Source organism: Rhinolophus sinicus, linkage group LG09 (assembly GCF_036562045.2).
Source record: "Rhinolophus sinicus isolate RSC01 linkage group LG09, ASM3656204v1, whole genome shotgun sequence".
NCBI lineage: Eukaryota > Metazoa > Chordata > Mammalia > Chiroptera > Rhinolophidae > Rhinolophus > Rhinolophus sinicus.
Window position 1 is genome coordinate 99,252,517 of NC_133758.1, and position 22,551 is coordinate 99,275,067.

The following is a 22,551-nucleotide window of genomic DNA, read 5'->3' on the forward strand; positions in this document are numbered from 1 at the left end:
AATTTTAATACAGTTTTTTCCTTTCTTAAAATGTGTATACATTTTTTGGCACCCTCTATGTGTGTGTGTGTGTATATATATATATATATATATATATATATATATATATATATATATATATATATATATATAGTTTTTTAATGAAGGGAGGGGTTTGTGAAGACAAAGTGTCTATGGCCCATGAAAGTCACAATATGGCCCTGACTGTTTCTCTGCATTACATTTGGCGTGTGGATCAAAAATATCAGTGAAATTTAATGCAGTTCCCAGGGAACATCTCTCCTTGTGGACATCTTTCAAGCTGCACACATTCATGTATTTATTTAACTCCATAGCTCCATTCTTAGTCACATGTCCTCTTGATTTCACCTCCTAAATATCTCTCCAATCTATCACTTTGGCCATATAGCCATGCTGCCACCTTAGTCCAGTCCACTGGTACCTGTCGCTTGGACTTTTACAACAACCTCCTACCAACCTCTTTGTTTTCAGCCCCTTCTATAGCAGCCAGAGGCGTTTTCCAAAAATCAGATCTGATCATGTCAGTTTTTTGCTTTAATCCAAACCCCTCTAGGACTCTCCACTGTGCTCTCTCAAGTGAGGCATGTACTCAAGGAAGCAGGCAAGATAATTCACTGAAGCGTAGAAAGAAAACAGAACTTCTATTTATATTCACCTTCTATCTGATCCTTTAAACATTTCTGTTTTTTGCATGCTTTTATTTACACAGTGTGCACTATGTATATACAAGTACAGATACTGGGAAAGGTGTGGGTTTTCAACATTTTTTCACCAGGAGGATGCATCTTTGAAAGTGTTTGGAGACCTAAAAAATGATGTCCAAGCCTTTCAGAATTGCACATAAGGACTTCCCCAGACAAATCAAAACTACCTTTAGAATCATCTTACCTGCTTAGTTCTAGCCACACAGGGCACCCTGTAAGTGCTCTAAGCTCTTAAGCTTTTGTGCATTTACAAACTGCACCTCCCTAGTCGTCTCCCCTCACCTGATAAAATCCTCCTCCCCCATCAGTACCCAACTCTCAGGTTCCTGCTCTCTGGCTCCTCTCAGCCGTCCTGATCTCCATGTGTAGCCTTAGCTGTGTCATGTTTATTTGTTCACATTTTTTTCCCTGTACTGTGTTATGAAGTGTGTGTGTGTGTGTGTGTGTGTGTGTGTGTGTGTGTGTGTGTCTGTGTCTGTGTATGTGTCTGCATGTGCACAGCGACGCACAGGAGGGTTGCATGAACAGAGTAGCTATTAGATGCAGGACATTGTGCTAGGTAGGCCCTTTCTATGTGTCATTGCAACTCATCTCTCATTTAGGTGACCAGCTCATCCTGCTTTGCCTAGAACTTTCTAGGTTTTAGCTTGGAAAGTCCTGTGTTCCAGGAAACTCTCTCAGTCTCAGACAAATCAGGATGGTTGGTCACCTTATATAATAACCCCATATACAGACGAGGATATATATATATATATATATATTCAGAGAATAGAAACTTAGCAAAACTCACAAGCTAATTAGTGCTGGGACCTGGCTGTGTCCCTCAGAAAATCAGTACTCATTCTACCATAATCTACCATAGCAGGCTGCCTGTTCACAGGCAGGGACAGTGTGTTAATCACCTTTGTATCTTCATGCCTGTCATGATTCCTGCACATATTAAATAAATATTTGATGGCTGAGTGAATGAATGAATCAAAAGAGTTATCATACGGTGACATAGTGAACTAACCAAGCCGTGTATCTTCCCTCCCTGTGATTCTGCATAGTCACAGAATGTTAGAAAATGGGCTCAGAAAGGATAAATGACTTGCCCAAGGTCACCCTTCTGGGAAGAACATAGAACAGGGACCAGAACTCAGGTTTCCTGACTCAAACTCCAGGGATCTCTCTACCAGAGCACTGACTGAAATAAACCAAAAGGCAGAGGAAACAGTGGGAGAAAATTCTGCTATTTTTTTTAACATCTAGGCAGCTTTGAGTTGCCAGAATTTGCACCATTTAAAAAATCCTAAGACTGGGAACTTTTCTTAAAATATAAATAAAAACTCTCTCAAAACGGAGTGCCCTCCAAGTCTGGAGGGTTTAGTACAGGAGCATGATTGCAGGAAGTGCCACATTTGTCATCCACAGGGAAGCTTTTGTCTTTTCAATCCTCCCCATTCCCACCTGAGACAATCAAGCCTTGGGTCCAAACCAACCTGGCATTTCCAAAATGGAAGGACTGTTTGGAGATAAAGTGGCCAGGCACTGCCAGCCAGAGAAGGGGCAATACCCCACACCCACTGCCTGAGCTGCTCTGAAATGCCCGTTTATCTCCATTTTTATGGGCGTCTCTTGGCTTCCAAGCTACATTTGTGCTTTGTTCCCGGCCTTCATTGACGTCTGATTCTGAGGGGAAGCTCAGCCCCCTGCAAATGGGAATTTCAATGCACTACAGAAAACATGGGTTCTTCTAGGGCCACTGGCTGGTCCCAGCATCTTGACTCTGGCCTTTCCAGAGAAGTATGGCCCCAACCTCGCTCCTGCCAAAGAACAAAATGAACCCAGAGGCAACCACTGGGGGCAAATACCAGTGACTGAGGGATGAAAAGCTAACGATTTTTCTTTCTTTTCCTTCTGGATCTGCAGTCAAAACTCTTTCATAGGAAAGATGGGAGGAGGGAAGGAAACGAAGCTGTCTTTGTACACCTCCCACCCCCACCCTACAATCTGGCAGGCTACAGGCTTCCCAGTGAGGCCACACCTGGGAATGCTCCAGATGCTTACAAATGGTTGGGGAAGCTACTGTAAGAGTCAGGGAAATTCTTAGCCCTCCTGGGATCTGTGAGTGGCCAATGTGATTAGCTCTGGCAGGACTGCAGGGGTGACAGTGAGGAGTTGAAAGCTGAGCAGAGGGCATGGATTCTCAGCACCCCCCAATCAGCAAGAGTGTTGTTTCTGAGTACCGCTTAGCCAATGTCGCCCACGAGCTCCTCTGAACTGGAGACGGTGCTCTGAGGCTTTCAGGAAGAATTTGACAATGGTGGTGCAGGGACCCCTGGACTGACTGCTACTGGCACAGACCTTGGGAGTGGCTTACCTGGAACCTGCTCTGGGAAAGTGAACTTAGATTCACCTTAGCAATCAGCGCTCAGGAATGTGCTGAAATTGCTACCAGCTCCTTGGACAGGCAGACACCAGAACACTGGGAGGGACCAAGGGGCACCTCCCTCAGCCGCCCCCAGCTCCTGGAGAGACTCACCTATCCGGCAGGGTCACCAGTTATCTCCACCCTCAAGGGGACTCTCTCTGTGATGGTGAGAATATGGCAGAGTCCTGCTGCTGTAACCTCTCTGTGTAGTTTTGTGTCATTTTTCTGAGTCTGTGACAGTTACCTTAGTTCTTCCAACAACCATATGAGTAATTGCCATGTCCCTGGTTTTGTGATGAACACTGACAAATCAGTGGTTAAACAAAAAGACAGGCTGGTCCCTCAGGAGCCATCGAATCTAGTCGGGAGGTGAGGGCAAGGTGAGCAGTGCACAGGCTGTGATTTAACTAGAGAGCGGTAAACCTGGGGGCGGGGGGCATAGGCACCCCTCAAAGGGTCATCCAAGCTGGCCAGAGGGGCTGGGGCATCTTCCCTGGAGGTTCAGAGATCTGGGGCATGAGGGAGAGTGGCTTACTGAAAAGTAGAGAGGAGATGGGAGCAGGGTGAGCCCACATCTACAGTACAGTGAGCTCCATAAAGAGGGAAATGAGACTAGTTCACCAATGTACTCCCATGCTTGTCACAGCGCCCTCTAGTGCACGGAGGACTCGCTCAATAATTGGTTGTGGAATGAATAGTCCAAAGGTCTGGGAGTGAGGACACCTGAAAGCTCAGCTGGAGTGAAGCCAATGTGTGTCTCTTGGGGAGTGGGGTGAGGGTGGGGAGTAGTACTCTGAGGAGAGGCTGGGAAAGGAAGCAGGGGTCAGATCAGGGTGCCTGGGAAGCCTGTCTGGGGATTTTCGTTCTCCCCTAAGAGTAATGGGGGGGGGGGGGAGCAGGGAGGAGTGAGGACTTGTCCGATGCATCCTAGTATCCTGGCTCTCCCCCTCCTCACCCACTTAGGAGACAACAGATGCCAGTGCCTGTCTGACCCTTTCAAGCGTTAACATTCTCTAGCTCAGCTCCTTTCTCATTCCCTTGATTTCTGTACTAAAACCAACCAACCAAACAAACAAACAAACAAAAACCCCTCTACATTGTATTGTAAAAACAAAGAACAAGAACCACTGGACGGTGACCCAGTAAGGCAGAGCAGCCAAGCCATTGGCTCTCACTCTGCCACCAGCTTCTAACAATGCCCCATTGTGTCCTGTGGTTTAACGGGGGCATCAAGAACACGCATTTTAAGACTTAAATTTTGCACTTGATCACCACATGCCCACCAGATGTCGCTAATACCTCACATTTTGGTCACTGCAGAGGCAGAGGCCTCTCTCTGTCAATGAATTATTCATTGAACATCAAATGTGCACCATGTGCTGGGCTGAGCACTTTGTAGGTAAAAATTCCGTTTACACAGGATTATTCTGAGGATAAATGAAGGTTATTTCCCATAAAGGATAAAGTTTGTCTCTGGCTGTGCAATGGACAGTTTGAATTGCAAGTCTGGAATCACTTTAAACAGCTCATTTTGAGGGCTTATTACTCCGTGTGTCTTAGGCATACTGCATTTCATCTTGGCTAATTGCAGCCTCCAGAATCTGTGAGTACAAAACTGTAACTCACAGTTCTGATTTGCTCTGAGAAGAAAAACCTGAATGAGAAGGCAGCCACGGGATGAATCTCTGAAGTCAAAGTTGAAGATGTGGTTGATAGAAGAGTGTCAAGAGCCTCAGCTGGTGACCCCACCTGATGACGTGCTGCCCAGTGGGGTGATGTACATTTGGTGGAACTTAGAAGGGTTCTGTTCTGGGAATGCTTGGAACACTGACCTAGAAGTATGAAGGATCATTACTTAGCTTGAGTCAACCAAAAGCACATAGTCATTCTCCACAGTGCCTAACTTTCACCTTTGACCCTGGTGAAAATCCAAGATGTGGGTGGGGTTGAAGGTCCAGCATATCTAGCATACAAGCTAGATCTGATGTAAAGAAACTCCTGAGGGCTCCAGGCCATGTCTAGCGGTCATTTCAAACTTTATACACCCCAAACTGAGTCCTTGACATTCCCCTTCAAACCTCCACGATCTTTCTCAAAACATTTAGTTACAATTCCATCATTCCAGTTTCTCAAGCCCAAATCCTAGGGTTAACCTTAACACTTCTCTTTCCCCACATTCAGACCATCAGCATAATGCTGTTAGACCTTCCTTCCAGATAGATCTAGAATTGTTCTACATGACCAACCACTGCCACCAACCGGTGAAATCACCACGGTATTGTGCTTGGATTATACAAATAGCTTCTTAACTGATCGCTCTGCTTCTAGCCTTGCCCTCTTTGGTCAGTTGAAAACTCAGCAGCCAGGGTATCTTGTTGAAACACAAACCAGAACATATCTCTCTGCTTGAAACCTTCTAGTGGTTTCTCCTCTGAGTTAGAGGAAACATCCAGGGTTTGTGTGGTCTGGCTGTGTTATCTCTGGCCTCCAGACACACGAGGCTCTTTGTTGGTCTTAGACTCCAGATGCACCTTCAGGATCTTTGCACTTTCTCTTCTCTCTGCCTGGGGTGCTTTTCCCTCAGCTATTTGCATGGTTGGCTGCTGCCCTCCTCCTTCCTTCCATTCCTCTCAGCAAGGCTATATTGGTTTTCTAGGACCGCCATATTAAAGTACCACAAACTGGGTGGCTAAAACAACAGAAATTGATTGTCTTACGCTTCTGGAGGCTGAGGTCTGAAATGAAGGTGTTGGCGGTGTTGGTTCCTTCTGAAGGCTGTGAGGGAAGGATCTGTTCTAGGCGTCTCTCCTGGGCTTGTAGATGGCAGTCTCCATGCCTGCATGGCGCTCTCCTTGTATGGGTCTCCAAATATACCATTCTTGTAAGGAAGCCAGTTATACCAAAGCAGGGCCCAACGTAATGACTTCATTTTAACTTGATAACCTCTGTAAAGACCTTATCTCTAAGTCAGGTCACATTCTGAGATCCTGGGGGTTAGGACCTCAACATGTGAGCATTGAGAGGAAACAATTCAACCCGTAACAAAGGCCTGCCCTGGATACCCTATGTAACATTTCACTTACCTTCCCGACACTCTCCAATCCCCTTTTCTGTTTTAGCTTTTTTCTTTTTAGAAACTTCTTATCATCTCGGGTACTACTATGTATTTTACTTATCTGTCTTGTTTATTTTCTATCTCTCCAACTGTCCAACTGGATCGAAACTCCATGAAGGCAGGGATCTTTGTCATGTTCATGTCTGTTTTCCTATCACTTAGAATAGTACCTGGCACATAGTAGGTACTCAAGAAATATATGTTAGATGGAGTTGATGAATTCTGTTATAGATTAATGTTAGCTTACAAGGAAGAGAAAGAGAGAGAGAGAGAGAGAGAGAGAGAGAGAGAGACAGAGAGAGAGACAGAGAGAGAGACAGAGATAACTTGCCTACAGTAGAGCAGAAATGTGGGTGCAAATCTTCTAGCATGCATCCAGCATTAATCATCATCACCATCATTATTATCATCATTAATAGTTATCATTTGAGTACCGACTATGTACTAGACATTGTACTAAGCACTTTACATGCATTTTCTCATGTTATTTCTCATAGAACCTTGTGAGATAGGGGGCATTTTCAACCCTCATTTTATGAGATGCAGAAACAACAACTAATATTAAGGTGGAAAATTTTGCCAATTCTTCCAACTCTTAAATGTCTGAGCCTGTTTTGAACCTGGCAGTCTGGCTGCAGAGACTATAGTTAACCCTGCTTCTCACTCTCCAGGCAGCCGCTGCTGGATGGGAGGCAAGACAATGCAGGGTGGTTCCCCAAAGAGTCAAGGGTGGGACCTGCTATGGGAATTCAGATAGGGATAAGGGGTTCAGTGTGCGGTCACCCAGGAGGGCTTGGGAGTGGATGTGCTGGCTTGGGAGGTAGGAAAGGGGTCTCATGCACAACATCTCCAGGGGTGGAGGAGGGTAAAGAAAAGACTGGCCAGATCTCAGTGCTGGGTCCAGGCAGAGAGCCTGGGAGAGAGGGCATAGGAGGGCCAGAGGGCTGGGGGGCTGGGAATACAGTGACAGCAGGGCACAGTTTACTCCTTCTCTGCACCCGCCTTACCTTCGGGAGGCAGTAGCTTGGTACTCAGAGGCAGGCCATGCTGCATTGATTTCAGGGCCTTTATTTGGTTGTTTATTGCAGGCATTCATCCCTGGTAGAACTGTGGAGTCAGCACTGGGCACAGGACAGGGAAGGGGCCAGGCGCTCCTTTCCGGCTTCCTCCCACTGCCTTTTCCCTTCCAGCTTGAGGCCCAGCCCAGGTCAATTGAATACAAAGGAGCATGAACAGTTCTTATTTCCCACAGCAGCCAAGTCACTTCCTTAAAAAAAACAAAAAAACCCAAAAGTAATTAGCTCTAGCAATCACAGATCTGCACCAGCTTTCCTAACAGCCAGGGGCTGGAAGGATCTCAAAGGTCTCCTAGCACAGCTCTCCTCGGATGACCAAATTACTAGTTGGTTTTAGGTCTGTGTGCACATTTCTGTGGGGGAAGAGCTCATTATACTTCAGGCAATGAACTGATTTTTGAGCTGGGAAAAACACGATCAGATTTGTGTTTTAGGGAAAAAAAAATGTTTTTGAGAGCAGTTTGGAGATTATATGGGGGGAAATTTAGACAAGAGGTAGAGAGATTAAATGGCAGGTTACTGTAATTATTGAAGTAATGGACAGAAAGGGTCTGGACTCAGGCAGGGGTGGGGGGATGGTACAGCTGGTAGAGACTTGATGAGCTAGTGGTGTTGGGTAGGGAGTCGAGATAGTTCCCCTGGTGTGGACGTGGCTGGGTTGGTGGCATCACTCCCCATAGGAGACTCTCCTGCAGAGAGGAGGCTTCTGAGTTAGGAAACACCTGAGAGCCACCATGCCACAGAATTGGGGAAAGATCTTGCCACTGCCTTACGTGTGCCATGCGGGCTAATTGCTGTTGCGACTTGTTCTAACGAGACATTACAGCCTCTAACCACACAGGCAACTTGGGAACCTCCAAATATCTGTGAGTAGGAACGGGGCGGTAAGGAAAGGAGGGCTCAATACCACTTCCCACGGTAGCATCTCAGGCACACGGGGCTCCACGCTGGGACTGCCTGAGAATCTTCCTGGGAGAAGAAACATCCAGTCAGCAGTGCCTGCTTTCCCACCCTCCCCCTCCCCTGTCGAAAGCCTGGAGATGTTAGAAATAGCCCAAGACATTGGTGGGGGGTCCACAAAAAGGAGACTTGTTCTTCTCTTCCTAGGGGGCCTGCTGAGAAGATCCACACTGTGGTGTTGTTTTAGCAGAAAATAAATGGTGAGTGGTTAGGCAGCTGGGAAGGGCTTGGAACAGTTCCCACCCTCCCCCTGCCCTGGCTTCACCCTGGAGTGCAAGGGCCACACAAGGAGGATCAGGCAGTGCCTTCACCTCCAGGCTGGGCTGCAGCAATGGATTTTGAAGGTGTCTGCAGAGCTTACTATGGGCGTGCCCTGGTGAGGCCTGAGGTGACTTTGAGGCGGAAATGCCCTGAGAGCTGACCGTAGGCAATCCTAACCCAGCCTCTGAAAGATCTCCACTAGCTCAAGGGGAGGGATGCCCAATTAGGAGCCACAGTAGGGCCGAGGAGCAGGCCCAGGTCTTCCTGAGCAAATGCCATGTCACCATGAGGGAAACCGAACCGAGAGTTGTGGCCTGACTCAGCTCTGAGTGTGGCCAGAGCAGGGATCTCGGCTCGTGTATCCAGGAGCCCAGCGAGCGCAGGAGCCCTGCACCCACACAGCCCTGGGACCCAGTGATAATGATGGTATGTCTGCCCTGCCCATTGGGTGCACCACAGAACGGTTTGCTTCTCTGTCAGGTGAGAGGGATTTGTGCTGCTTTCAGGACCAGGAACACTTTACTAAAGAGTAGCATGTCCCAAGCTTTAGGAACCTTACTTGTATTAAGTCGTGAATGGAAAAACAAATACACAAGCAGCTCGCCGGAAATCCAGAAGACCTGGAAGATGAACTGGATTTGATGGGGAGCTCTCAGTCTCTGAAATACGATTTTGTGGTTAGTGCACCAGGGCCAGGACAAGCAAGTACCTTTGGGGTTTGCAAATTTGAACAAGAACCGGCTTCTGAATCGGCAGGAGCCCTCATCTTCCCAGCATGGGCGATCCCCATGAAGAAAATCCTCGTGTCCTGAGCCATAGGAATTTCTTTCTTCCCCTATTCCTTTCTGAAGATGGAGCCTGGGTCTTCCATTCTCCCTTCCTCTCCGGCATTGCTCCAGCTTCCAGGCCTGTCCCCACAGGGGTAGTGACTATGGGACCAGGACAAGGTGGTAAGAGATCAGTGGTCCTCTTTGCTCTCCTCCCCACGTCTTAGAGGTAATGACCCCTACATTCCCTCTTCCCATTTTCCCTTGTTTCACAGAAGTGCCACTTCCTGGTGATGAAAAGCCCAAGAAAATCATCTTCTGGCCTTCTTTACCTTTTCCCATATAGAAACAAGCCCTTCGGATGCAGGACAATGGGTAGCTTCATCCATTAGGTACGAGGTAAAGCCAATCCTATTGCCCACGTGGGCTGAGGCTTTGAAAGGGCAGTTTATCAAGAAAAAAGCATCCTGCAAGACTATTTACTAGTCGGCTTAGGCTAAATTCTGCTGAGGTAACCTCCCATCCCCCCATCTCAGAGGCTTCTAAGGACGATGTTTAATTTCTTACTCAAGTTATACGTCCTTCACCAGGTGGATGGAGACCCAGCTGGATGGAGACGCGTTTACCTGGAACACTGCAGGTCGTAGCAGGAGACACGGCAGGCACAGGGCCCCTCGTAAAGCTTCAGTTTACAAGCCGCACAGGTCACTTCTCCCCTTTTTTCAATTGGACAGAGCAAGATATTTGGCCACTCCTGAGTTCAAGGTGGTAAGACACCTAATCCTCTTGCAGGGAGAGATTACCACAGGCCAGAGGCCCTGTCTGACATCAACGGGCAGGATGCATAATCCTCCTTAGGGAGGGACGGGCAGGATTGTGAACGATAGTCTACCATGGTGTGTATATACCTTGTCTCCCCATTTCCCCAGAGCTACCCCTCTGCTTTACCATCCCTGTGGCTCTCACGCTGTCGGGCCTCCATTCTAGGCCCAGGCCATTACCACCAGGACGTCGAGTCTCCCCCAGGATTTGGGTGGGTAAGAAGGGAGCACCCCTGGTCCTATTCCAGCGGAGTGAGGTGATGACGGGCGTTGATGGATTCTCCACATCCTAGGATGTGAGAACACTGCTGCGATTTCCAATGACTCCATGGCAGCGTGATTTCAGTGCCTACAGGCTGTGTGAGGATCACTTCATCTACTTGTACGGCAGCTCTCTCAGTGAACAAGGGACTTCTGAGTTCCAAACAACTGAGCAGAATGTGCTGCCGGCACACAGGCGACGCAGCCCACACACATCACAGACAAAGCAAGAAGCTATGAGGCATGAATAGTATCTTTAACATAATCTTATATTTGGAAAATCAGTTTTAAAAAAACACTTGAAAATACAAGATAAGGTGACAGTGTCTTATATCAGTTCTCACCTTACATTGCTTGGCCATTTTTACATATAAATTATTGCTCACTAGCTTCGATAAATACACAGCACAGTCATATGTACAGAAGCAGAAAGCATGAAATCAGAGAAAGAAAACACTGTTAATGGCAATTCTGGTAATTCAACCAATGTTTCATATTTACCAGCTCTTATAATGGTGGAAAACTACAAAGTGTAGTCCCTGAGAAGTTAGGTAGACACCCTGATTGCGGGTTTTCTATCTTCTAATTGTTAATGCAAGCTGACAATGTCACAGCAGTCCTAATGAATGATACATTAAAAGGCAAGAGTCCTTGCTTCAGGTCATCGATTTCATCCCAGTATTTAATAACAGTGTAATACGAATACAATAAATAAGCTATGCAAATAAATAGTACTCTGCTAGAAAATGTTTACTATATACAGCTTTGCTTTATACAGCAGTACATTTTCATTTAACTTTTTGGCAATTTTTAAAAACGGTGTTCCCCTACTAGTTTGAAGCACAATGGCCCACTCATTAAGGAGCAGGCTGAAATTTTAAGGACATGTTTGAAGCATTAAAAGAAACTCCATGTTCGATAACTGCAGCGCACCTGATCGTCCCCATTTTCATGTGTTTGCCTAGTTTCTGAGAAGCTTGGAGTCGTCATGCCATTTAGAAACAGGAAGTTTGGGATTTGTGGGGTACGTGGTGGCTGGGACTGTGACAGCAGGGAAAGCCCAGCCCTGGGGACCTGAAGTCACTGGCACCCTCTCTTTCACGCAATTGTTTCTCCCACTCGGAGGCAGGTAGGCCTTAGTGAGACATCTTCTCCCTTCTAACTGGGAGGGGTGGGTTTTTACTTTATCCTCATGCTTCTGAGGTCAATGTACGCTCCACCTGACTTGTCTATGGATAGGGATCCAGGAAAATGAATTTATTCTAAACACAATTAATGATACTAGGATACAGTGGATGCAGGCCATAATATTTATGACTACAACCATTTGGCAATTGTACAGATGATAACGAAGAGTGAATGTCACACATGGTAGTCTTTGGAGCATATGCAAATGTGTATAGAAAACACACATTCGGAAAGGTTACGATTTTGCCTACAGGAGCTTGTGCTGTGCTACCTACTCAGCAAGGCTGTTTGGCTGGGATGCTGATGAATCCACAGACCCGCAGGGCTGTCTTGAGAGTTCTGCTGTAGCAAAAAGAACGCACTTAGAAGTACCTGTGTACCACTTGCCAGTGAAGGTGGCAGATTACAGATTTTCAGCGTGAATGCAGATTTTATGCGATCATAAAAATCTAAGAAAACTGAAAAGGAGCTTAGATATCTTCCAGTCCACCCTTCTAGCCAGAACAAAACCTATTCCAAAGAGACCTTGGCAAATATTTGCAGAAGGAATCGGCTCCTCCGTGTTACAGGAGCTAAGTCCCGCAGTGGCCTGCTCGCTCTTGGACAGTGCAGATTTGTTAGAAAGAGCTTCATGTTGAGCTAAATGGCTTCCACAATTTTGCGTTGAATTCTTTAATTCCGGATTCACGTCTTCTCAGTTTCTGAAATTTCAGGGAGCTGCACCCTGGGAAACGTCTGGGAGACAGTCATTAAATTTCAGAAAGATTTGGAGATTTTGACACTCAGAAGACGGGTATGGAAAAGCAAATCTAAACTAAATGTGATCCTCCCTTCCCTTTGCCGCCCTGAGAGCCACCTGACCACAACTGGAGGAAACCGTGGGCAAGCACCATTTTCTCCCCAGCCTGTTTCCACCCAGGCCACGCGAGTACTCTCCTGACACCACCAAAATGTGTTTAAACCTGATGCATGTGTGGATTTGTTTGGCTGTGTACATATCTGAATTGAGGGCTAAGCTGCAGGTGCTATGCTGAAATAGTTCTTCATTGGAACAACTGAAATAGCTGTAGATGGAACACTAGATCTGACGTGAATAAAAATGTAAGTTGTAAAATATGAAGACTGTCAAAAGTGGCCTGACATGAATAGACCGGCCCAGCATGAGGGAAAAGTATGCGTGTGCTGTAAGCCCACTCCAGCCTCAGTAATCGCCAAGGGGAGAGCTTCTCCAGTGTTTGAGCAGACGTGCGAGACATCTGTCTGCCCCGGTTCAGATGGCGCTGGTCTCCTCCAGTGGGTCTCGTTCCATTCCCAGCAGCCTGGGGCATTTCTGTGAGTGGACCAGCCCTGGAGGGTGCCTTTCTCTAAGATTCTGTTAGTTTTCAGGACTGAGGTTTTTTTTACAAGCTGGGACAGACTGAATCTCTCTGAAAGTCCTACCAAAAATCTTCTTCCCATGGATCCTTCCACCAGTGATTTCTCAAGCTCAGTGTGACTCCTGAGCCCAGGAAACAGCACTGCTATCAGGGTGTCAGAAAGCATTGGACACAGCTCAGGAATGGGGTGCTGATGAGACCAAAGGGAGCCGTTCTGAGAGCGCACCTGAGAGACGAGCAGGTGGGAACGGTGAGAAGTGCACCAGGATTTTCACATGTGTGGAAAAAAGAATGGACCTGACACCTGAAGTTGGGCCCTTGTATTTTAGCAACGTGACAAGTATCTAGCTGGCAGGGGTGGGTATGCTTGTTGTATCCCAGAAGATTTTTTTTTTTTTTTTCATTTGAAGGTTGAAGGAACTCTAACCAATTCTTGGAACTAGCAAGAGTCTTATTTACTGGAGGAGCCCTAACCTATAAAAATGGGCATTAAAAAAAGACTTAAAAGACTCTGGAAAAAAAAAGACAAATTACAGAAAGAGTCTCTGTCTTGGTTGGGAGGTGAACTATAGGACTTGTAAGTGTCTAACATAAATCAAACATCTGGATATTTTGGGGTGCTTCTCATTTGCTGTAAGATGGGCAATCAGCACGATCTTAACACTGTACTCTTCCCCAGGGAGTGCCGAGTGCTTTGCATGTCCAATCCCATTTACCCTCCCCGGATTGGCTGCTGTGGGCAAGGAGCCTACCAGAGGCATGCAAAACACTAGGGCATCATTAGGCACAAGACAGCAGACCTTTGTGACTCTGCCACCTCAATAAACAGCTACAAAATGCCTATATGTCAGGCACTGTGTTCTTTCAAAAATCATATTGTTCCCAGTAGGAGGTGACACCCTGGAAATTAAAGAATGAGTCAATTTCCTAAAGATTGCTATTTTTCCTTATTGGCAAAGCAACTTAATCTAACTTGCCTATAGTTGCAAATCAGTTGTGCAGAAAAGAATTTCACCTGCAAGCGGACATCCATAAGTGATTGTAGATGCAATGAAATGCATGCCTTGACATTTCCCTTTTGGAAATCAGAGCGTGGATGTCAGCTGCTGGTCCCCACTAACTCCCTAGACACACGCCCCGTATACATTTTGGTGATGTCACAGTTTGTATAAACAGAGACCACTCCTTCTCCCTGGAAATCTAGAGATGCCATCACTGTCTTCAGGTGTTCAAACAAGCTACTTGACAGTGTATCAACCCAGGCAGAGAAAATCTCCCTGTTCATGTACACTCTTCCTGACGTATCTGATCACTGTATAATAATACATGTTCTCTTGTCTTGACGCCGGCACAGCTCAAATTGAAAACTGGATGGGATCAACAATGTCAACGCAAGAAACCAGACCTCTCCACTTCAAGAAGCCTTCTGACTCTTCTGTCTCCTGCTTCTGCGAGCAGCGAGGAGAGGCCTCTCCCCGTCTCGGGTGGCTCACGTCACTTCCTGAGCACGCTTTGGTTGGCTTTCCTGGGTATGTCTTGTGATTTACTGATAAAACTCAGCAACTTCTTTTCTCACAGGAAAGTGACGCGCTTGGCATTGACATTCCCATAGCTCAAAGTGCGGCAGTTACAGGGGACGTGAGGCGGTGCTGGCGGGGCTCACACCCGAGGCTCGATCCTGTGTGAGAGCTCAAACAGGGCCTGCTGGCTATCGATGACGTACAGATGATGAACGTAGGATTTCAACTCTTGGTGCTCTTTTGGAGACATGTCACCTCCTAATTTTTGGAGGGAAAAAAAGGCAGTTTTATGAGAGCAGTAATGCTATTTCTAAATACCGGTAAAACCCAACATTAAGGCTTGGAGTAAATCTACCAGGCAGACTTCTCATCAGTTAGAATCACAGAAGAGATAATCTTTCTCCCAACAACAGAGTTGCTTTTTCAGCTCAGACTAGGTTTCTCAGGTCAGGTCCTTAGATTGGCAAGGTATTGTTTAACCAACACTTATACAGCATTTATTGCCTAATATTCCATAGCATTAGCGATTATGTAATTATCCCCCTCTACAGAATGGGAAACAGCACAGACACACAGCAAGTAAGAGGCAGAAAACAGGACTGGACCCCAAGCCATCTGGCTCCCAAGTCCATGGTCTGAGGTCCCATGTCACAGCAATTGCCTGTTTAGATGGCTTTCACTGGCTTTTATATCTCAGTCTGGAGCTGTCAGAAACCACTGCTAATCTGGTGAGTACATGGATACAGTAGTTCTTTTTTTATTTTCCATAGACTTTGTATCATCCTTTGGTGTCCTTATTTTTTGAAAAAAATAAAAATAAAAAAATGAAAGGACCAATTGAATGAACAGATATCACAGAACTGAACTGAAGGTATGGTTAACAGGCAAAGCAGGTTCTGAAAGTCTCGGATCGGATGGGCTAATGTCCGCCTGGTTAAGGACAAGACTTTCCATTCCCAGATCCAGGGTGGTTACAAAACCAAAGGACCACAAGAGGTGTTAGTGTACTGTGAACACAAAAGTCCCATGCTGGTAACAGCTTTGATAAGGAACCAGAGATAAGGCAGCCTGGACAATGGAGCAAGCCCACTTCCCAGAGTCAAAAACAAACAAAATCCCCCCCACAAAAACCCCAAAACCTCAAGGCACCAGGAGATTATCTGAACTGCACTATAGAGAGACAATGTAAATGTGAGTGATGGTGACATCACATCCTCTTGCTTCCTGGAATTCCAGATAGGAGAAGCAGGGATTGAGAGTTCTGCTTGAGCAGAAGCAAGGGGCCTGCAGGAGGCTGAGCATTTTAATGCAGCAATTTTTTCTCATGGTAAAAAGCCGTTTTTCCCTCTTCTATGACAATGCATTTTATAATTCCACACCGACATAAGGCTTGTGTGTCATGGTTGGCTTATGATTCTTAATAGAAACGAGGCTTCCTGGTTTAAAAAAATAAAAGCACCAGGAGTTAAAAGTTTTTACCATCCCACTTGTTTGAAAGTGACCAAAAAATGGTGTCATTCTAGAACACCTTCTCTGAAAGACACTGAGAGACTGCTCTTGGTTTAGTAAATACTGGTTTAGAACACACGATGCTACAAAGATAATTTAGTTGTTAAATTATTGGCCTTAAAAAGGTGATAGAATGAATGGTTCCAAACATGACAACTGACACTTGCGTGGACTTTATAAGTGGCTTAACATTATTTTAGCTCAAATGCTCACATTTGTTTACTATGCCCTATAAACTTAATTAAGATAATTGGTCCCAAACCCGAATTTTAAAGATAACAGACATACAGAACACAAACAGGTCCAATGCTTATTAGATTTCTCCTTTGTTTTATGCAGATTTACTCTCTGGTGATGGGAGGTTCAAGACAGGGTCAAGGCCAACCAAGCCGGTATAACTTCCTGTCCCCATTTGCAGCACATACAAACCAGAGTCCCTCGGTCAAGTGAGACTGACGCCTTAGAATTAGCTGAGTATGCGTAAATGCTTGGGAAGCAAAGAAGGATGGGAGAACTTATCAGCAACATTATGCTTGCACATTTGAATGAATCTCCATAACAATGTTATCACCGGTTCTATTATAACAGCACTGTACTGGGGTACTTAATGGAGAATTATATAAGCCCCTATCAAATGGAATATGTAGAAAATTAGATCCTAAGTTTATAATTCTCCTTTTCAAAGAGAAACTTTGTAATTTATGCGGAAGTTCAGTTGCTTTGTTGGGGGACAATATGGTCAGCCAAGACCAGCTCAGAGAGTAAACCGATTCTTAATACCTATCCTTAGGAAGTGGGGTTTTGATTTTTCCACTTTATATATATTCTGTATTGTTGAAAAAATTGCTTTACAATGAGGATGCATTATTCAACAAATTAAGTTTTACTCAGTGGTCACCTTTGATTGAATTATAATTACTGACTTCAACTTTCTATTTTTTAAAAATTGCGCTTTGTATCTACAGAATTTGCAGAAGGCAAAGGAAGGATATGGACCAGGAAGTCAGGCCGACTCTATCTGAACAATGGCAGAGCAGTCTCCTCTGCTCTGTACACCCAGGATTAATAATCTCTGTTCACCAATCAGCAATACTGGTGTTAGGATGCCACTGCCTGTGTGAAAGTTTCTTGAATTCAATCAAGTTGATTTCCTTCCTTCCTGCAATGTTTCAACATGATTTAAACATAATGTAAATGATGCCTGAGATTTAAAAAGGAACAAATATTCTTACATGCACTTGTATCAGTGGGGAGTCTGCAAAAGTGCTCCGAAAAATACTTTTTCAGTGAAAGGCAGCTCCAGGCAGGAAGTTTTTGTTGGAGAGGAGGAAAGATTCTGGAAGGCTGTGTTAGGCACTTTTACAAACTCTATTCCTATTCCAGGAAGGCGCTAAGCAAGGGGGTTAGGGACCAGGTCACCCCTGATAAACCCACTGGTAATTCTGCGTCAATGGGCAAGCAAACAAGATTTTCTGGGTCGGGTGGGAGTGGGGAGCTTCTGATTGTCCAAAGTCACACTGTACAGTGTAAACTTGCTGCTATGAGATGATAAAAATCTATTCTAGCTTGTCCTCTGCATCCCAAACACACAATGATGAAACAGAGAACATAGTCTATACATCTAAAATGCATATTGCATGTTACAATCTATTTAAATTTATTGCCACCAAATACTTGTGACACGGTCACAGTCTGTACCAGCACATGGTAAATTTACATTCCACGCCGACTTCAATTACTCACCAAACTGGTTGGTCCTGCAGTGTCTCAGGGTTCGGACAGTGTCTGCAATCATATGCTAGAAGGCAGAGCAGGAAACATATCAGTGGAAGGGTCATGTAGGGTGCTGGTGAAATAGTGTGCCTGCTCGGATTGAAGGATAGTTACACCCTTGGGTATAATTTGGAGCTGGACTTAACTTTAATTAATATTGACCTTGGATTACAAAAGAATATTTAGTCCTTGTCTGTAGAAACAGTGGCTCCCAAGCCCAGGTGCACAGATTCTAACGGAGCTGCGGGAAACATACTGTAAAGAAATGCAGCCCTCCAACCCCCAGTCTACCTGTCTGAATTTGCTTAGGCTTTTCAATTCAGGGGATTTTTCACCTTCGCTCCATAAAGCCTTTGTGAGATCTCTCTTCTGAACTTGGGAGGCTGCATTCTCAACGTTCTCACTGATCTTTGTACAGTATATACGGGCTTTGTGTTGTAACTGCTGTACAACTTTTCTCCTCCTCTAGACCAGGTATTGTGTTTCCCCAAAAATAAGACCTAGCCAATCAGTTCTAATGCATCTTTTGGAGCAAAAATTAATATAAGACCCAGTCTTATTTCAATATAAGACTGGGTCTGATATGATGTGATATGATAATATAATATAATGTATTATAATATAAAATAAGACCGGGTCTTATATGAATTTTTGCTCCAAAAGATGCATTAGAGCTGATAGTCTGGCTAGGTCTTATTTTCGGGGAAACGTGGAGAGCTGTGCATGTGTCATACACGTTGACTTACACACACTTGCTGAATGGAGGTAAGTTTTTGTGGAATCAAAGACTCAAGTACCTCAAATGGTGACAGGAAGTGAGCTAGTCATGAATGACAAACATTTTCTAAAACTTCAATATTTTCACATAGATGGTTTTCTGTTTATGATTTACATTCCCTGCTACAGTCTTCAGTATTCTACTTTAATTTATTTCTTTAAAGTTCTCACTGATCTCCAGGCAAAAGCCTTCTTAAACTCGCAGCTGCTTTTGACAAGATCCTATAACCTCACACTTAGGTACCTGCTACTGTCTTCTAAGTGCTACCATTTTCAAGTTTACATGTTGAAGGAAAGATAGCATTTAGGGCAAGACCATTCTCCACTTCGGTTCTCCCTACACAGTTGCTAGAATAATCTCCAAACACTGTTGTCATCATGTTCTAGTCCTCTGGAAAATCTGCAGTGACTCCCGGATTTGTTTCATATCAAAATCCAAATATCATCTTATTATTCAAGAATCAACATTGTTCATTATCTGGTGCTTCAATCTTCCCCAAGTGAGTCAGCATCTTTCATGTCCCGTGATACATACCAAACAGAGACCCATCCATACACAGCAAACTCTCAGTAAATTACTGTGTTTCCCCAAAAATAAGACCTAGCCAGACCATCAGCTCTAATGCATCTTTTGGAGCAAAAATTAATATAAGACCTGGTATTATATTATATTATATTATATTATATTATATTATATTATATTATATTATACCTGGTCTTATAGTAAAATAAGACCAGGTCTTAAATTAATTTTTGGCCCAAAAGATGCATTAGAGCTGATTGTCCGGCTAGGTCTCATTTTCGGGGAATCATGGTATTGCTAAAAGAATGTTAATACTAAAATAGTTTTTTATTCTACTTAAAACTGGCAGAACTACAGAAACTGTATTTGAATATGACCTACTTATTAAATTGTTCTCACAGCTGTATTTCTCCTGTATTTCTACTCAATAGTGGGAAATTAAATCGGACAGTGATTACAACAGTAGATCAAGCTGCATTTGTAAAGGAAATGAGACCTGACTCATGTCTGTGAATGTATTGTTAAATTTCCTTCCCCAAATTTACCACTATTCCCACGACAGTTCCCTCATTGTTTTAAGCTATGGCGTCACATTGATTTCTATCATGTGCCATTTGCGTAGCTCATGCCAGGCTCGAGTTGACGCAAGGCTCAGTGCTGAATACGGCATTGAAACCTGAGTCCTGATCCTCATGTTTAGGTTTTCCGAAGGGGGAGAGAGGAAGATACAGTAAAAGATGATGCTCTTAACATTGAGGGATAAAGAAAAGGGGAAGCATTCGTTTCTTTATTATTTTATAGTTTGAGACTGAAACATGGAGAATTGCTGAGGCAGCATAAGGAATGATGGAAATCTTATTAGACCCAATGAAGGCTCCTGGGTCCTCATGTCGTCTGACTTAATGTGTTGGCCTGTATCAGCCAGATAAAGATAATACACTGAATTATCGGCTGGCTGGCTTAAGCTAATATCCATCGTGAGAAATTGGCTCCTCACAAGTTAATTCAGTTACATTCTATTGGTTCATTATCGAGAAAAATGATCCTGTTTTAGCTTAAGTGAAACCCTATCCTTTGCTAAGAAACGTTACTTGAAAATACTGACTCCACTAGGAAATTCAGTTTCATTCTCCTCATCAAAGTATAATGTAGGGCTATGTACAATGTAAAAGAGGTTTTTGTCCTTCTAGATAATTCTAACTTCTCCCTGTCTTCTCTGTGCAAGGAGGGGGGTCAGCATGAGGTGTGCTGTATCTTAAGCGCCATCTGTTGTGAGGACCAGGAACACACTGATAATACAAAATCTGCGCTCTTTAGAAATGACGTGCTAGCAAGTGCCTGATGGGTGCATGTGCGTGCTAGGGGCACGCTGCGTCTATGTATAACGAATGGTACCAATCTTCTAGGTGTCTCTTTAAAAAAGTTTTCTTCAGGCATTTAAAATTTAAAGTAGAATATTACTTATTAATGCCATGCTATTTCCTTAAACTTTCTTAAAGAATTAAGGGTACAGCTAATTATCGACCCTAATAAAAGCACTCAAAAGTTAGATTTTCTTTGTTTCAGCTCCAATGGTTAGTTTGAAGTGTTGGCACATATGAAAGCAAGACCCTAGACTACATTAGCTGGCAGAAAAAGACTTTCACTGGATTGTTAGAGAAAGCAGGGGAAGACCAGAGATGCCGGTCAGAATGAGAAAGAGAAGGATGTAAGGATCTTTCCACCGCTCTTTCCCATTTGTGCCTTTATCGAATTGTTTTCTCACTCTAGCAGCGCTATCCGAGGGGAAACAACACAATGAACTTAACCAAACAACTGGTTCACTTTGGAGAAAAGGCCAACCATCAGTCTTCCCTTAACAATGGACAAGGGTCAGCTTGTAAAGAGTACAATTGTTCTCCCGTGTCCCCTCTGGTTAGTCAGTGGGAAAGTTGCTAGGCCTCTGTACGTGACTCTGCTTGGTGTGACACACTTTATCCCACGTCTTCACACATATTCTCCAAAGCTTAATTAATGTTCTTAACTGGATGTATTGGCCAGGATTTGAAGTAATCATTGACCAAAGGTTTCATATTCATGCAATCATTTCATTTATACCAAACACTGGAGGTTAACCTGCCTAGAAACTAGAATGTCAGTGCCCACAGCCTTTGGTTACAAATCAGAACCCTGTGATCTTTAGAACATTACACAGCGACCCAAAACTAATGCCTAAAGCATAAGCACAAAAACCCCAACACTTTAAATATCCATTTCCGGCTGTGTTGGTTTGACTGTAGTATCTGAAATAACTGAGCTCTGATTCCCAAATACTTAGCACAGAGAGAGACATATTCACTTTAAAAATAACTAGCCATAAAGTGATTGTCCTTGAGTGATTAAAATGGACCTATGGCAAGATATTCCAAGATGTCTGTCTTCCAGATTCTAGGTGCTTGGATTTTCACGTTGTACACTGGCTCTGGGCGGCTGCATGCTGGAACGTGTGGCAAGCTATCCTGATGATTAGAGCAGGGCACTCATGAGGCAAAGGTCAGATGCCAAACCTCATTTGGACTCATCAGTTTATACTGTTCTTTGGCCATGGTCTGCAGCCCCCGCATCACTCAACCTTTTCTCAAATGCCTGACCCACTCTCACAGGGAACGAGGGGTCAGTTCCTCAAAGAGTTCACACAAATCCGTTATGGTTACTGAAAAGGTCACTCAAAGGTCAAGATCTATGGACAGGGGTCACTGGTATCATTTTTAATCACGAAGGACAATCTCATCTATGACTAAAGTTCAGCTGTCAGAAACCCATTCTTCTCATTGTCAGCCGGATCTCTTTGGAGCACTCCTGTTTTGTACTTGCTCAATTCTTATAGGCAACTCCTCCTCTGCCCTAAGAGAAGAAGGCTGGTCAGAAGGGCTAGGAGGAGCCCCCTGCCTGACAAAGCCCCTGGGAATGTCCTGGAAATAATTCAGGAAGAGGCATTCCAGTAACTGGTAAGAAAGGGGCTCCTTTCTTGTGAGCAGGGAGGGCACTGTCAAAACTGCTCTCTCCACAATGGCACCATTTGTCCACAGGCTGATAAAAGGGTGGTCCTTTCCCTCACATGCAAACCCTACAAATTCCACCTTCATATTCAAGCTGGGGGTATTGGGAGATGGTCACATCTCCCCAGAAGGACAGCTTTCTCCTGTGCCTGGGAAGCAGTGCATGGTGGGACATAGAGCAATGCCTTTAAAGCAGTAAAGCTTAACCTCGATCGAGAGCGTGAATTCCTCCTTCCAGTTTTATTTCTGATTCAAGAACATACACTCAATTGCTGATGCTAATCTAATGAAGTTCCATTTTCAAGACTACAAAGCAGATTTTTATATTTGGTTCTCAAAGCCTTCCTAGCACACTTATTTTTAATTGCAATACATTTTATTGACCATATACAACATGCAGCAAAGAAGCTCCTGGAAATCACCATGCACTCAGTGGAGAAAAGGGCTT

General features: G+C 44.5%; 1 protein-coding gene across 10 annotated transcripts in view; it reads right to left on the reverse strand.

Annotated features, from left to right (window-relative positions):
* Nucleotides 1-10,647: 10,647 nt before the first annotated feature.
* RAPGEF5 (Rap guanine nucleotide exchange factor 5) overlaps nt 10,648-22,551 on the reverse strand; it is a 430,438-nt gene continuing 418,534 nt past the window's right edge. For all 10 annotated transcript variants that reach the window (XM_074340840.1, XM_074340846.1, XM_074340842.1 and 7 more), the window contains 2 exons: nt 17,736-17,790; nt 10,648-14,741 (listed from right to left, as the gene is read on the reverse strand). In XM_074340840.1, coding sequence (XP_074196941.1) covers nt 14,623-14,741; nt 17,736-17,790 — 174 coding nt within the window. In that variant the 3' untranslated portion in view covers nt 10,648-14,622. The remainder of the gene's footprint in view (nt 14,742-17,735; nt 17,791-22,551) is intronic.